This window comes from Echiichthys vipera (genome assembly GCF_963691815.1).
Source record: "Echiichthys vipera genome assembly, chromosome: 11".
NCBI classification, from domain to species: domain Eukaryota; kingdom Metazoa; phylum Chordata; class Actinopteri; order Perciformes; family Trachinidae; genus Echiichthys; species Echiichthys vipera.
In genome coordinates, this window is record NC_139836.1 from 14,004,415 (window position 1) to 14,020,528 (window position 16,114).

General features: G+C 40.9%; 1 protein-coding gene across 1 annotated transcript in view; it reads right to left on the reverse strand.

The window, feature by feature from the left end:
• Positions 1-16,114, reverse strand: part of itga9 (integrin, alpha 9) — a 53,657-nt gene that overhangs the window by 9,998 nt on the left and 27,545 nt on the right. The window contains exons 16-22 of the mRNA XM_083923512.1: positions 7,428-7,580; positions 6,003-6,079; positions 5,181-5,328; positions 1,023-1,109; positions 857-936; positions 563-646; positions 8-116 (exon numbers count right to left, since the gene is read on the reverse strand). Coding sequence (XP_083779638.1) covers positions 8-116; positions 563-646; positions 857-936; positions 1,023-1,109; positions 5,181-5,328; positions 6,003-6,079; positions 7,428-7,580 — 738 coding nt within the window. The remainder of the gene's footprint in view (positions 1-7; positions 117-562; positions 647-856; positions 937-1,022; positions 1,110-5,180; positions 5,329-6,002; positions 6,080-7,427; positions 7,581-16,114) is intronic.

A 16,114-nucleotide genomic window follows, 5' to 3' on the forward strand; every position in this document is an offset into this window, starting at 1 on the left:
GCAGTACCTGGAAAGTGAGATTGAGAGGCTGAAAGTTGCACTCCATGTCTTCCAACTGGACGAAGCGGGAGGCATCGATGGAGCTTCCATACACAAAGGAGCTTGGTGTCACCACACTTCAGAGAGCCACAAGAGAGAGATATAAGATGAGGCATTTAACCATTTATTTAAATTCCAATAGAAATCATATTAAAAAATAGGCTTCCAAAAAGTATCTGGCTTCAGTCATGTTATTAGCTGGACAGCAGAGTGGAGGTATGAGTCAGACATGTTCAGCTTTGCTCTGAAGCCTCCCTCCACATTAAAGGCAGCACACACAGCAGCTTTATCAGATGTCAGACTCCTGGTGGATTTGGGCTGTTTTACATCTCTTTTTTTTCTCTGTGAAGCAGAGCTATGATAAAGCCTTCAGAGATAAGGCTTTTCAAGTTGACATGCTCCATACCGACTAAGACACTCCCTCTCCTCCCAACAGCCAACAGATGGGAAACCAGTTCAAGCTGGTTTCAGCTTTAAGTTTGTATAATAGTTACTACACTGCTATGTTTTTTTTTGCTCTTACCCAGTAATAGTCGTGTCAGTCTCATGAACCAGAGGGATGGATAGATCCAGACTGTTGTCGGAGAGTTTGTGCTCAGGATTGGCACTGGAACAAACGAGCAACAATAAATTCAGTCATTTCGGATCAATTCAGGTACTGCATACAGGGTGTAATTCTACAAGCACCCACAAAAACACATTTACTTTACTGAACACACAGTTGGGCACATTTATGGAGATAAATCAGTTTAATGCACATGACACAAAAATACAATTCTTATAGTATGGAGTAGAATGTGAGATTCTTAATAATTACCTTTTTGCTTGAACTAAGAACCGCAATGTGTCATTTTCCCCAAGGAGCTGACTTGTGTCAAAGATAACTGCAAAATGATACTGTAGAGAGAAAAAGATGGAATAAACCAAGGGTTCTACAAAATCTATAAAAAAAGAATTCCAATTATTATCTTCGTTTGAGCTACCTTAGTCTGCGCTCTCATGAAGGGAAATCCCACGCTGCATTTGAGGAAGTCCAAATCAACAAGTCCACAGGAAATACCCTTCTCTTCCTGCAAAAAAAGACAGATAGACAGTGAGAGGAGGCGATAAAGACAGACTGACTGGAGGCAGACTGGGTGAAACTCACGGAGATGCAAGACGCAAAGAGGAAAACAAAGTAGATAGGGAACCATCAGTTTTGATAAGTAACCAGGCAAAAAGCATCAGCAATGACTTTGGGTGGTAATATAAACGCAGATATCAGATAACTTACTACACATGCATTGAAAAAAGCAACAGTAGAACCTCTGCTGCAGCTTTAAAAACACACATACCTGCCATCATTTACAGTAAGATCAAAATGTATTGTTAGAAACTTCTATATATGTAAAATAATAGGTTTTAATATCTTATTGAAGTTCTATATTAGGTTAAAGGAAGAATGTACATTACGGTGATGCCACATACACATCATAGCGGGTGGGTAATTGGACAACCTCCAGGCTGTGTGTTTGGAAGCTTGTCTAAACACTATGGAGCTTCACCGGCTGAGCTGTGTAAACACTCGGGCCTTGACCCTACGAGGAGTAAGAATTCTTTTAGCGAGAGTTCACTGAGAGGCTGTTGGCTAAGCTTGTGTGCTGGGAGCATGAAAGAGGGCAGAGATACTTCACAACTTCAACAGTAAAAAAAGAAGGAAAAAGAGACAGACTAGCGCTCCTGGAACATTCAGCGAGGGGGCTTAAGGTAAGTCATACAAAACGTCCGTGTGCATCAGCTGCTGTCCAGTTTGGGCCTGTGTTTATAATGTGGTTTCAAAAGTGATAAAGAAAAGAGGTGTGAAGGTTATCTCTACTGACATATTTAAAGGTAGAAATCCATCCACAGTATCATCTGCACTACCATTCCCCTTATTCAGCAGATTCCCAGTCTACGTTAAGGGTGTGGCTGTTCCCTCCATCTTCATTAAGTCAGCTTAAATAAGCAAAGCTGCCCTTTGCATGGAGACTATGCCAAACCATGTAGGTCCAATGATGGAATTTCCTCTATTTCCTGTATTCCTTCGTGCTGCTGTGCAAATACTTCCTGTCCCATGGGGCTGGGCAGGATTGAGGAAGTCAGCCTGTTTACCCATCATCCACCTGACAGCCCTTGAGAGAGAGCAGAGCACTCGGACATATGGCGTGTTGTGCCTCCATGGGGAGAAGAGTGACAAAGTCTGTTTGTTCAGCACTTCTTCACGTTCTTTCTTTCTCCATCAGGAACAAACACACGCTGGGATTTTCACAAATGGCAGGTCTGTTATGTATCACCTGGATTGTGTACCCTGCTTTAGTGTCAGCTGTAGCATCTACTGAAGTAGTACGTCAGTGTGGATGACAACACACAGGAGACCAATTTTCTGCATGCCTCTGTATGTCTCTATCCACTTTGGTATTTGTACATTTGGCATTACTTCGGTCTACCTTTTCCAAGTCAGTGTCATTGCCTACTTTACACTTCACTCAACCCACTTAGGTCTGAACACTAAGATCTACCTTTCACAGCATACGCAAAGCTGAACTTCACAGCCAAGAAAATCAGCGATTCGTATACTCTAAGTTTGAAGGTCCACTGACGTTAACAACTTCACACATTTCTCAGTTGCATTCCCAAATCCTGGGCTTTTCACCACCATGTTCAACTGTTCCAACTGTTAAATCCCAAGAAGTCAGTGGTGGAGGAAAGTATTCTGATCCTTTACTTAAAGGTTCGATATTGTAAAAAGGGAGATTTCCATGTCTTGTATTATTATAAAGGAGGGCGAGCTTCTATATAAATACTGAGAAAGTATGAAAACTCTCAATCCACAGAGAAATGCACACAGCCTGTATTCAGAAACTGTGTCTTTAAATGAGCCGTCAGGACTTCAATACGGTTGTGATGTCACATCTTTACTATGTTTAGGTAGAAAGTGCTGCTACAGTGTCGTTACAGTCATTCGACGGCTACAACGATGGTGCAGAGATGCTGTGAGCGCAGATGTGTAAGACCTGGAAATGCTGACCAATCAGAGGCTCTAAAACAGATAGATTCAGAGGGTGAATACAGAAATACAGTATTAATAATGTGTCTTTTTGAAACATGTAAACATGCTGTAGTAGACACCTATCATACAAGTATAGACCTGAAAATGAGCATAATATTGGACCTTTAAGTGGTATATATTTACATTCAATATATATATTATTATGTACTCATGTTATTTTGCATATATTTGTTAGATTATGTACGGTAATACCATACTGTATACAGTCTATACTGTATATCATAATTGAAAAAAACCCATACATATTATGGTGTTGGTTTCAAATATCACCCAGCCCAACTGATGCATTCACTTTTAAACAGTTTTTTGATATTGTTAAGTCTTTATAGATTTCTGTGTGGTTTAATCTAACAAAGATCATTTAGAGGCTGGTGTGTTTTGTTTGTAAAATCTTTATCTGCAAAGTAACTAGGATTTTTAGGTTGATGTAGTAGAGTAGAAGTACAAACTTCTGGCAGAAACTCAATGGCACAAAAAAATGCTAGACCGAGAAACTCACACTTTTCAGAGATAAAAAAAGAAAACACAGAAGCCAGCACAGCAGTCTCTGAGTCCCATGAGAGGTAAGGCACCGCTCCTGAAACCAATTCACCTCCACAGCTCTCCGACAGCTTGTGTTGCAAGAAAAACAGACAGATAACACATCCCACTCTTTAATATGAGGGGGAGTGCAAGTACATGCATAGGTCACTGGTGGAAAAAGCCTCAGGGAGGATTGGGAGCTAACCCTAATGTTGCCAAAAGGGGTCACATCATCACCTCAGACTTCCACAGGACTAATTAGAAATGTCTCAAAGAGCATATGGCAGTAAATCTGCTTGTTTGCCTCTTTGTCATCTCTTCATACTGTTCACATCCTGCTCCCTTTGTGCAGCGGGCCACCCTGACTTATCAGGTTCCCGAACAAAAGGAGCCTCTGTGGTTGCTGGGAACCTGATACTTAATTAGTTCATTAAATTAGCTATGAAACTTAAACTGAAACACTGTTTTTCTAATATTTGCCTGCAGCATTTATTCTATTTAAATTCAATTTCAGCTTTGTTGGGGGTGTTTTCAATCACGTCATAGATTGTGCGCCTTCCAGAGATGATCTTATCCATCACAGGGGTTCAAACCCCAGCTGGAGGATAAACATGAGGTCCATTATGAGGGGGGGAAGCCTTCATGATGGATGTTGTCCCCTCAAGCATCTGCTGAGTCCGTGCAAGCTCGTGACAGAGCTCTGGACCGATGTGGCGTCTCTTTTAAGCTTCGAGAGGACCTGCGGGCCTCTTTGCAACAAGCGAGCAAGCAGACGCGAGCAGAGGCGGAGGAGGCCAGCCACTGTGAAATCCATTCGCATCCAGTGTAGTGTGGTCTTACGGAAAATCTCTCTCAGGTTTAATGTGGGACGGCAGTGGGTAGATATTTCTTTAACAGGGACAGTGACAGAATGCTGAAATCGTTTTTTGTCAGAGGTGAAAGAGTGTTAGGAGCAGGCCTGATCGGTATCTCCGTGAAGGTCGGTCATAATCCTCTCTTCACATACCTGCGTGTTCCCCGTTAAATATGGCCCTTTTTTGAGATGAATAATGCGATTTGAATGGCAAATAAGTCAAGCTTGTGGGAAATGAAGTATGTGTGTTCTGATTTGTTCTCATGCACATGTTGTTGACATGTGTGTCGGCCTTGAATGAGTCAGAGAAGCGTGTGACAGGTCAGCCAGAGGAGCTGTGAGATGGGACAGCTGCTGCTGCTGCTGCTGGGGCTCTCCTGCCCTTCATCCTTTCATCTGCAGATCCGGAAAATCTGTCCTCTCGCAGGTCAGTCTTTTTTTTACTCTTCACTGTTTAGACTGCTCTCCTGACATTTAAACAGTCTTTTTTAAACAAACTGTGTTTTAGAAAATGTATATCTCAGTGGAAAACTTTTAATATTCAGCTGATATGTATGTGTAAAACGTGGCTCTCTGCTTTATCCGCATCTTTTCAGCCAAACAACCAAGTACATTTAAGAAGCAAACATGCTCACTAGAGTACATAAACAGCACACATTTCAACAAGACTTAACAGACCTTCTGCCAGAAGTTGATGTAGAAAACTTCTCTGGAGAAGTTGAAGTAGATGTTGGTGTCATAGGCGTCGTCCCCAGCGTTAGAGATGGTCAGGTTCAAAGAGATGTTCTTCACTCCTCCGAGGGCCAAATGGGGCTGGCTATTCAACCTGATGGGAACATAAAGTAAACAATGCACTTCAGAGAATAAATAAACTGCTCATGACAACCGTGGGATTTTCGAGGAAGAACAGGAAGCAAATATTCATATTTACAAGGTATCTAAGTTTGTTTTATTTTGATTTTTTTTCCTTTAAAGTGAAAGTAAACAAAGAAGAGTGGCCACTTTCAAAATGAATAAATGCTTTTCCTATGGACTGTCCAAACATATTAGTGAACATGAGCAACTCTCTATTAAATCCAAAAACTAGAGGTGCTAAAACTTAAATGTGTGATGTCATCAACTATAAAGTCTGGAACGGCTCCATATTTGAGACTTACTTCGTTAGATATTGATGGAACTTTCCTAAGGTATGGTAATAACCTATGATAATTCTTAATTTAAGTGGTGTTCCTCTTTAAAATGCTTGTTTTTGGAGTACAACAAAAAAAAATTAAAAGATGACTAGTGTTTACCATGACAGACGTATGCTGTCACTAAGAGCACAAGATACACAATAAAAAGAAAAGGGAACTCCCTAAGTATGGAAAAACATATGGATATCCTCCAAGCATGCGTCATGGTTCCACTCCCCACACCCACATGGCCTATGACGTCTGCTTGCTTCCTCAGTACTGTAGAAAAGGCCAAAACAGAGAATTGTAAGGTTGAAGATTTTTTTACCCAGAGAGCAACAGTTTCCCGTGAAGCCTCAGGTCTGCAGCACAGTCGTCTGACAGGCAGTTCTTCTCGAACCAAGTCTGAAGAGGAAACAGTAAAGTACACAGTTCATATGACCTCATGCTGTCCATGCACCCAACACATCGACTCCACATTCAGACTAGGGGGCAGTATTGTGCTGTTGTTGGGGCTCTCCGGTAGACCTTTATCCATTAAGACCCAAATCTTTACTCTATCTGATCTCTCTTTTAATCAGGCAGAGGATGGTCTTTGGTTTAAGGCTAAATCATGAAAGGAAACTTAAGTCAAGCAGTAAAGTTCCATGTTACGTTGATGAGCTTTAGATAAATGGATTCTGTAGGTGCTGAAAGACGTAAATCCCTCAGTTTTTCAAGAAGTGCAGACAGTGGGGAAACACATGTGGGGCAGGTTAGAGGTGGTTGCAAAGAAAATAAATGAATCAGTCTTTTTGGATTCCACTCAAGAAAAGCTAACACAGACAATAATAAGCTGGTAACCCACACCAAATCATTATAACCTCAATTTGAGGCATTTCCTTCATTCCTTCTGCGGTCCATGCAGAGGCTTTGTTCTTTATAATCAATCGAGGAGAATCAGAATTAGTTGATAATAACGGTTAGAGTGATCATCTGTTATAGCACGCCTGAACTAAAGCATTTGTATATTTAAGTGCAGGATGGTGTGGTATCTAAATAATTCATACATGTAATATATATATATATATATATATACGTGAAAGAGGTTTAAATGAAAATAAATTCTCTCTGATGCTCATTTTCATGCCCAACACACTATGAACCTAATTTTAGGGCTTGAACAGCTTTAATCATTAATTGTATCAAAGTCAAAGTCCAACCACAGAAAAATAAATGTGCAATGGCCAGGGTACATTTTACACACACTACCTGAGCGAGAATTACGCCCATTACGTTATGCCCACAGTCTAAGACGTATTCATAAAAATGAACAACTTTCTCCTAAATCCCAAAAAACTCATATTTGTGATGTCATCATGTATAAAGTGTGGAGCTGCTCCAAAGACAATGTATGAGAAAGTTATAGATGACTGAGTGTACCCAGGGGAATATTCTGAGGATATGGGTACATTTTCTGTTTTACAACCGAGAACACAACAATAGAATTAAGCTCATTTAGGTATAAAAAAGAAAACAAAATCAGTCTCATTCATTGTCTATTCACTTTCGCAATTTATTATTAAGGTGGTGTTTGTCAAGACCGATCTTAAGACCATCTTTTTTTCTGGTACTTTCTCCATACAAAATCAGACATTGAGAAACCTTGATACCTTTTACACTTGTACTGTAAAAGACGTCTCCTAACATGCTGTATATTTAAACAACATAAATCCCAAACAGCACATCATTTCATCTTCCATTACTGTTTTACCTCATTCCTCGTTGCGATCTTGTTTCCTTTCCTCCATCGTAGCACTGGCATGAGTGCGGGCAAGTCTCGCTCCTGGTGTCCAGTCAGCACATGCTTCCCCAGGCTGTAAGCCACCTCGAACGTGATGGCTGTGAACACGTCCTTCACATCTTTCTGCGGAGGGATCAAACAAAAAGACTGTTGCAAAGAAGTTGTCTCACCATAGACACAAAACTGTTAAAATTCATTTCAAACCCCAAAGAGTTGTTTCATGTAACAGCCTGGGTCATTATGGTAATTTAACATCTTTCTCCAATTCTCGCCTGGCGCAAAGACTGATTACACTGCGTTATCGGAAGGCAATACTGTCTGGATATGATGCTATGACTGTAATCAGTGTGCTGAAAGTCCACAGGGTTGAACACAGATATAAGTACACTGATAAACCACAAAATGATCTGAATTGGTTTAAATGGCTGAGTGACACAACTCTATCATCAATTACTATCTAAGTAATAAAAGCAGGATCACCACGAATCTCTCAGCAAAGGAAACACAAGGATCATTTTTTTTAACTTGCTGGCACTGCATCTGAGACATATCTTTGCGTTTCTGGCCGCTCCATCTAAGACCACAAAAGAAGTGTTTGATTTGGCATCAGGTTTGGAAACAATACAGACAGAATGAAAACAGAGGGCTAAATGTGATTCAATCCCATATCTTCATTAGATGACAGCACTGAAAGACGTACATGGGGAAAGCAGATACTGATGTCGCTTTCTCATCTCTTCTGTCCATTACAGTTACACTCAGCTCTTTGAAGGCGGCTTGGTGGGGTCTCGCTTTGGTCTTAGTGTCTAAAAGGTTGCAGCAGCAAAAACAACATACACAGAAGCTCCATAGGCAACCTGTGCCCCTGTGCCCAACTGATGTCTACCAACATGAAGCCAAACCCACAAAGTAAACACAAATGGCTTCCCTGTGTTTTCCGGTGGGTGCTCGGACTTTTACACTTTCTCCCCCCTGTCCATTATCACAGCATTTTCCAGCATCCACCCACCCATCCTCTTTCCTCAGGGCAGGCACAGAGCCAGTTTGGGCTTTGAACACATCACCAGTGGAGAACCCACCCAACTCATCAACAGTGAGAGAGTTATAGCAGGAAAGAGCAAACATTAGTGCAGGGCATGAATAGACAAAAACAGAAGATTTGAGGCTCATTTGGGAAATAGTGCTGCACACAGATAAAGGCATAGACTAAAAAAAAAAAATCAGTTTTAGAGATATTAGATATGCTGTCTTTATTTGGTTGGCCCCTACCTCTGATAGTTTGAAACAGGGTTGTGAATCACATCTATTTTCATTATCAGTTAATCTGGCTATTATTTTTTGTCTTTAATAATCAAGCGGGAACATGAGAAATGGAGCCAACAAGTGTCAAAAACTTCAATACCTCAAATGGCCACTTGAGGCTTTCTTCAAAAGTAAGTCTATCCCCATTGACCCCCATGTTAAAATGACTGACCAGAAATTAACAGTAGGTATCCACATGTTTACAGCCTCAAAAAAACCCTAAAAATTGCTGTACCAGACGAATCTGCCAAACTCAAACAAACAGGTTTCATTTGCTCTGGCAGGTACAGTATGCCTGGCCCCTCTCCCACATAGAAAGATTTCCAGCAGCTTGAGATCGTACGAACCAATCACAACCATTTATCTCATGTGGGGCGGATTTGAGATGATGACTGACAGCGTCACCGTCCAGTCTGATGGTGCATTCAATGCAGTTTTTCAAGCTCACGAAACACAGATCAAACTGTCAAACTAGGCAGGGCTGATCAAACATGAATCAAGATTATGTTACTGTATTGCCTATTTCTCACAATTTTTTTTTTTCAGAAACACATTCTGGCGCACTGCTAGTTGTAATCTGAGAAAGTTTCTGACCTTGCCGCCATTGTTTTTCACGGACCAAGCACCGTTGTTTATTGCTGTGATTGCTTGTAGGTCTATCCAACTGCATCCAGAAGTATTTTGCTCTGGCCCTTGAAAATTGCAAATGAACTGAGAGGGTGCCAGACTTCTATCCATTTGCGATTAGTCTGGTGATGTATGACAACTGTACTGTGATTTATTTTTATATAACTCACCTGTCTGAAGTTTAGGGCTTAAAGTTATGCATAATGAAGGGCATGGCTGCTTGCAGTGACAGGTGGTTGCTGTCACAGGTGGTGAGCATAGACAGCAGGCTTTGTGTTGCCCTACTCAACTCCATCCACTCTCTACCCAGTTTTGAATTAGCCAGAGTTAGGTGGAGTCAGGTGTTGCCAAGATGGCGACAGCGGGGGCCACCCACTTTAAGTTTCACAATGGCTTTTCAGTAACCTCCATCACAGAGACTACCTCCATGTTTTATACAGTCTATGGTAATCAGTTAATCGTTTCAATTACAGAATTTCTCAGAGCCCAAGCTAGTTGCAAAATCATTTTCTGTCAATCAACCCATTGATTAATCCACAATTGTGTGGGCTCTAATTGAAAATGACACAAATTACCCATTTCCACAGTAGAACTGGTCAAAAGTAGGGCTGAGTACCGCAGATGCAAGAGGTTGACCTCACATCCATCACTGGACTGCAGTTCATGCCTCATTAGACTTATAGAGACGTTGTTGTTCTAGTAGTATGTCGGCTCAGCTGGGAGGTAACACGGCACAATGTTGTAGTCAGTGCTGGACAAGTGGCGGTAAACTATTTGAGTCAATGGCAAAGCCCTTGTCAATAGCCATTAAAGCAGAATGCTTGAAATGGCCCCTGTCCACTGGCCTCTGAGTGAACTGACCCCCTGAGATTTGACTGCCCCAAACTCCCAACGCTTATCTCACATTTTCTCAAGCCACAGGAACATTGGGGGACATAACGACCTGAAATCAAATGTGGTTCTGAACAATCTCATGCTTAAAGAGTGACTTTTATGTTCAAGTAAATAGGCGTAATTTTCCCATTAAATTAGTGTGCTGTGGAGGGATTTCCGTTCTTTTTCAACAGAGCATCTATTATTGTGCACATACAGAATCACTTTCTTCTTGAAACACAAGACAACAGACTGCTAACTAACTAGAGAGCTCCCAAGACTCACAGCAAGCTCACATTAGAAGTGCCGGAGGCCATTCGCTAACACTTGGCCTAAGCTTTTATTACCCCTTGATCAATGCTGCCAATTGCCCCACCCAAGTCCAAGCCCCCGGCCTAGTCACCTACTCCCTCCTGATCGTGCTTTTGATTCCTGTATTTATGGAACAGAGGAGTTCCTGAGCTCCAGCTGAGAAGGACACCGGCTAGTGTTAACTGCCTGCTACCTATAATTTCATGGAAAGAAACGCAACAACTGCTCCATACATGCTGGTGAAGCTTGTGACAGGTCATTCTTTACTCAAAGGCTTCCACTGTGTTAATGCTCATTCAAATAAAGAGGCCACAGGGTGGGTCCCTGATCTCAGATCAGACAGAGTTACTCTGGGATTTGTGTTATTTAAAGACCATTATAATGAACGTGGACATATTACAAAACAGGTTATTGCCAGTTTTAAAGTGATATATAACATTTGAATGAAGAAATAAATCATTCATCCTCTTATAATTAAAAGTTGAACAATAATGTGATGTAATAATGTTCATCGTTTCATGCTTTGGGTCCCATTCCATTTACTCCATTTACTTTTTGTCGGGTCTCTACTGATGACGTCTTTAAGGCAACTGGCTCACAGTCTCACTCTTCAGCCGATATGTGAAGAAACTGTACTAATAGAGTATGTGATCGAGGCATCTTTCAAATTGTTCTCATGGCATAAGTGTTTGTGTTTTTGTATTTGTGTGTGTGTGTGTGTGTGTGTGTGTGTGTGTGTGTGTGTGTGTGTGTGTGTGTGTGTGTGTGTGTGTGTGTGTGTGTGTGTGTGTGTGTGTGTGTGTGTGTGTGTCTGTGTCTGTGTGTTTGTGTGTGTGGTTATAGACCTCTGAATGTCCACCACCATAAGTTTCAAATAGGTCTAGTGTTGTGCTCATTGATTGCAATTTCTGCCCAGAGAAATCAGAGCTTTGTATTTGTTGCTTAGCTACACCAAACTCCCAGGAAGTGCCCCAGGCTTTGAAACCATTCTGACATAGTGGCCAAATAGTGGAATGGGTCCATCATGTGATGCCATGGGTCTCAAAATCATTATCGGCTAAAAAGCAGGAGGGAAAAGAATAGGAGGATAAACACATTTCATCCTTAGTAACTTATTCCTCTATCTAGTAGTATGTTGTACATCCACCTCAAAAAACTACTACTACACCACTGGTCACAACAACCTCAAAAATGAAGAGCCGTACCATTAAATCATGTAATCCCCCATTCAAGTAAGTAGAGCACTAAACCGGAAGTTTCAAATCATACACATAGTGGCTTTATACAGGATTAAGGATTTTTTTACAGTATTCTTGGTGAGGGAAATACTGCCAATAAAAAAGGTAAATTTCCTGCATGGTCACTTAAAAATAGTCTGAACCTTCTCATCATCCCATGGACAAAATGACATATTAATGGTTCCAGTCATACTGCAGAAGAGATGCCAGCAAACTCAGCAGGAAGCAACTTTTTTCCAGCAGCTCCCACCACATTATGGAAAACTGTAAATTCTCAACTATAGGACCAAAAAATCTGCATGTTACAGCAGTTGCAATCTTTTATGACACACTTGATACAAAGTCTGTGTCCCTGTGTGCATATTCATTTAGTCAACTCACAGGATGGAGGACAGCTTGCTGCTCTGTATGTTTTCAAAGATAATATTTGGGATTCAAACCTTCACCTACAACACCTCCTCTCTGTGGAACAAGGTTTCTGCCAATATACTATCTCAGTGTTTATCCTCACACTCAGGACCCATTTATTTGGTCCTGCAGAGCATAACTCCCGCCTTACCATCCATTATTTCCCCTTCATTTCCCGTATCACACATCCATGCTTTATGCTTGCATGTTTTTAGGAACATAACCACTGCTGCTGTATGAATTAATCCCACTTAGTTGAACATATTTTATAGATTTAACCACGAGTTGTACTCCACTTTGTTGCAAACTGGAGATTCTCACATGTTAATCTGATCAACAAGATGGCAAGCTGCCCCTGCATGCTCGTAGAGCAGCAGCTCCACCGTGGTGGGTGCGGGGAGGATGACGTCAGGCTGCAAAAGGCTCTGATCCCCAGTTTTAAACGCCTCAAGCTTGGCTGAAATGCATAAGAGCTCCTCTCTCAGCCAAACCATTCCCCTCAGAAGCGTACAGCTTAAGCCTGGTCATGGGAAGTCTTTATTAACTTATGAGTGAAAGCCGCACACAGCACTCCTTTTTAGGACAATGGATGTTTGGATGACTTGCAGGTTGAGGCCATTTCATTCAAGGGCTAAACGCCAGGGAATCTTGGTTTGAATGGAAAAAGCTTTTTAGTTAAGTAATGAATGGATTCAGCCTGTCAAAGGTTGGGGTTATGCATGTGCATTGAGACACAGGGAGATGACTTGAAATTGAAAGCATTTACATTAACGTCTGCAGCATATGGCCGACACACACACTCAGGCAGCTTATCTTCCTTGAAAAAAGTCCAGAAGTGAGACAATCGCTAAAAAAAAAAAATGTGCGTTACTCTCTGCCAGATTGACTGTACAGGTCAAACTACAGCAGCTGCTCCGCTTAGAATAGGTTAGCAGATGTTGAGAAGCCTAGAAAGAGGAATTGTGGAGGAGTAGGAAGTGAGTGTCTTCCAATTGTTTTAGCTAGAAATCATTTTGGAGATATGAAAACAGCTTTATTCTATCTGCGAAAATGATCCAGCGCTCCTCAATCTTAATCTTTCTGGTCACACGTGTCATGGCAGACAGCTCAGCGTGTGTACCTGCTTTGACACTCTAGCTTCTTTACATTACAAACTGCAATCTCTCTTCTTAAACCACAACCCATTAACAAATCCCGTGGGTCATACTCATATTTTAACAGAATTATTATTGGTTTGAGCCCCTCTTACTTGATTTACAGTATCTACTTCACTAATATCTTACAACCACCCTTTACTTCCTGCTAAAATCCCCCAAGGAGCAACTCTTCCGTTCAGACTGCTATTGCTAGAGACAGGATTTTCTTCAAGGACATTGTCAAGGACTTCTAAGTGAGAATGAGTGCAGCTGCCTCTAAACCTGGGGATTTTTAACATATGTTTTTCTTTTTTACTGTGTATGCTTTTCCTGTATGTGTTTTCTTAAGCCGTCCCTTGATTGTTCAGTCAGCATCATTTTAAATGAGGTGTTTTTTCTGCCTCATTAAGTGTTTTTTTTATTTATTTTTAATAAAGTAGCTATTCTCGTTTTATTTATTTTGTCGTTTTTGTCATTTTTCTTGTCTAATTTTTGTATTATTTTTTTTTAAATATTAAAAACATACCAAAACACCCAACACTAACGCATTATCACCTGCTAAAGTTAAATTGTATTAGCTTCTTATTTAGACATCCAGCAGACAGGCCATCTGCTCATTGTAAATCCCCTATTCACTCTGTTTTTATCTCCTGAGGAAAATATCTGTCTGTTTACCTGCTAAATGTCCCTGCTGTTTGCATGGTGCTGCATGTGGCGGACAGTCGGTTTCTCCGCTTTTTTCACTGAAAACAGCTTCCTGCTGCTGCTGAAAACGACATTGATGAGGTCAGTGAGAGTGAACCGAAGCACTAAAGTTATGGGCTGTAAACGTGTTAGCAAACAGTTGCTTATTTACACACCCAGCAGTTATAGAGCAATATTATCATTCATTTGGAGTTGGGTTACTGGCCACCTGGTGAATCAAAGTCAGATATGTGCTCTCTTTTAGCTCTGTTTTTGGTGTCTACCCATTCCTGAAGAAAATGTCTGGCTTTTGAGCAGCTAAAGTGTCCCACTATTTTCACTAGCTTGTCACTAACTGTGTCTGTCCGCTGTTTCAAGCTTTTAAGCTGAAAACAGCTGCTGCGGCGGCCGAAAGCGACTCTAGAGAGCAGTGACGGTGAACTAAAAAACTAAAGTTGCAGGATATAAAATCCAAATAATAAGCTCAATGATGTTAAAACAATACCAAACCTGTAGAGAAGGGTAATAGGACCCCCAAGGCACAAGAAAGAGAAGCTGGCCCAATAACACCTGGTGAAGGGACCTGGAGACTGACATCAAGCAGAGCGGGGTGACATGGAAACAGCTGGAAAGAAAAGCCCAGGACAGTAGACTCTGGCAAACTGTGGTCAACAGCCTATGCTCCATAAAAAAGGAGCGATAGATGCAAGTTAAGTAAAGCAAAGCAAGTAGGGTGATGTTAGAATCAATTGTCTTATCCGCTGTTAGTATAAAAATATTGACGGACTTATCGTTTGAACACATCTGATATTGGCCTATCACACACATATTGGTATTGGCGTATATGTTTTCCAATATGTGTATGTATATATATATATAACACCAGCCATCCCTGCTTAAAAAATCCATGCTGCTATACCATGAATCTATGAACTTCCTCCCCTTATAATCAGTATCAGCCTCAAAAATTCCATATTGGTTAGGCCCTTAAAAATATAGATTAGTGCAGCAAGATGTCTTGACTGAAAAAATGACACAAATCCGTGGAGTTAACCATGTTCCTAATTACCGATCTGGTCGGGAAATGTTATGAGTCAACAAAAAATGCACTTGGGTTTTAATACCTTCATCCTGTCCAAAACCAAATTATTCTGAATAATCTGAAAAGGCCAGACTACCAGTCATACCAAATGTATGCAGTCTGCCTTTGACAACTGTTCTCATTCAACAAGAGCCATGTTTACACCAACCACTGGAAAATATTTCAGATGTTAGTAGTAGGGGTAGTGATTCTCAGATGTCTGTCCAGCTTCAGGCACCAACCTGATAAATCCCACACTGCAACTTCACAACCTGTTGTGCATCAAAACGCACTGAGCCTAGAAACAAATGGAACTGACAAAGCATTTCAAAAGAGGGAACGTCAAGGTTCAGAGTACACTGTGTCTAGTATAAAAGCAAACATGTTATTATTACTGAGCTACTCTGGGGATAGGGTTAAGCATTGAGCTAATTAAGTTAGAAATGAAAACAAAGGCTTGGATTTACACGGTTGTACACTCATGATAATTAGGAGTGAATAATCAGCATTTAATATTCAGTAAACAGTGGAATGGATTAACTTTATCACAAAGAAATCCGAACCCCTTCTGAGTGACATTTCACTGGTTACTGCCACTCAGACAGGAAAAATTAAGACAGGAGTGTATTTTCACATCAGAATTGTTAGTACAGTGAAAGTGTGAGTCTGTCACAATAACATGGAGTCATATTATTATATTTTCCCCTTCATTTTGAATTTTTTCCCTCCACTCTGCAGTCCCTCCCTCCATTAAAATCATAATCTTAGGGCTGGGTATTGGTACTCGATTCCTTTAGTGTATTGACCGAAAGCATTATTGAAACTTCTCCAGTCAAAAGATACCTGCGTATGATCCTTTTTGTGCCAAAACTTATAAACAATGCTTGTAGCCAAATGTTCTTCAATTTAATACGACATAATATTGGCCCACTACCACAGAAGCTACAACCCATACAGTCTGTGGTGTGTTTGAAGGAGTTGGCAGTTCGGCGTGCA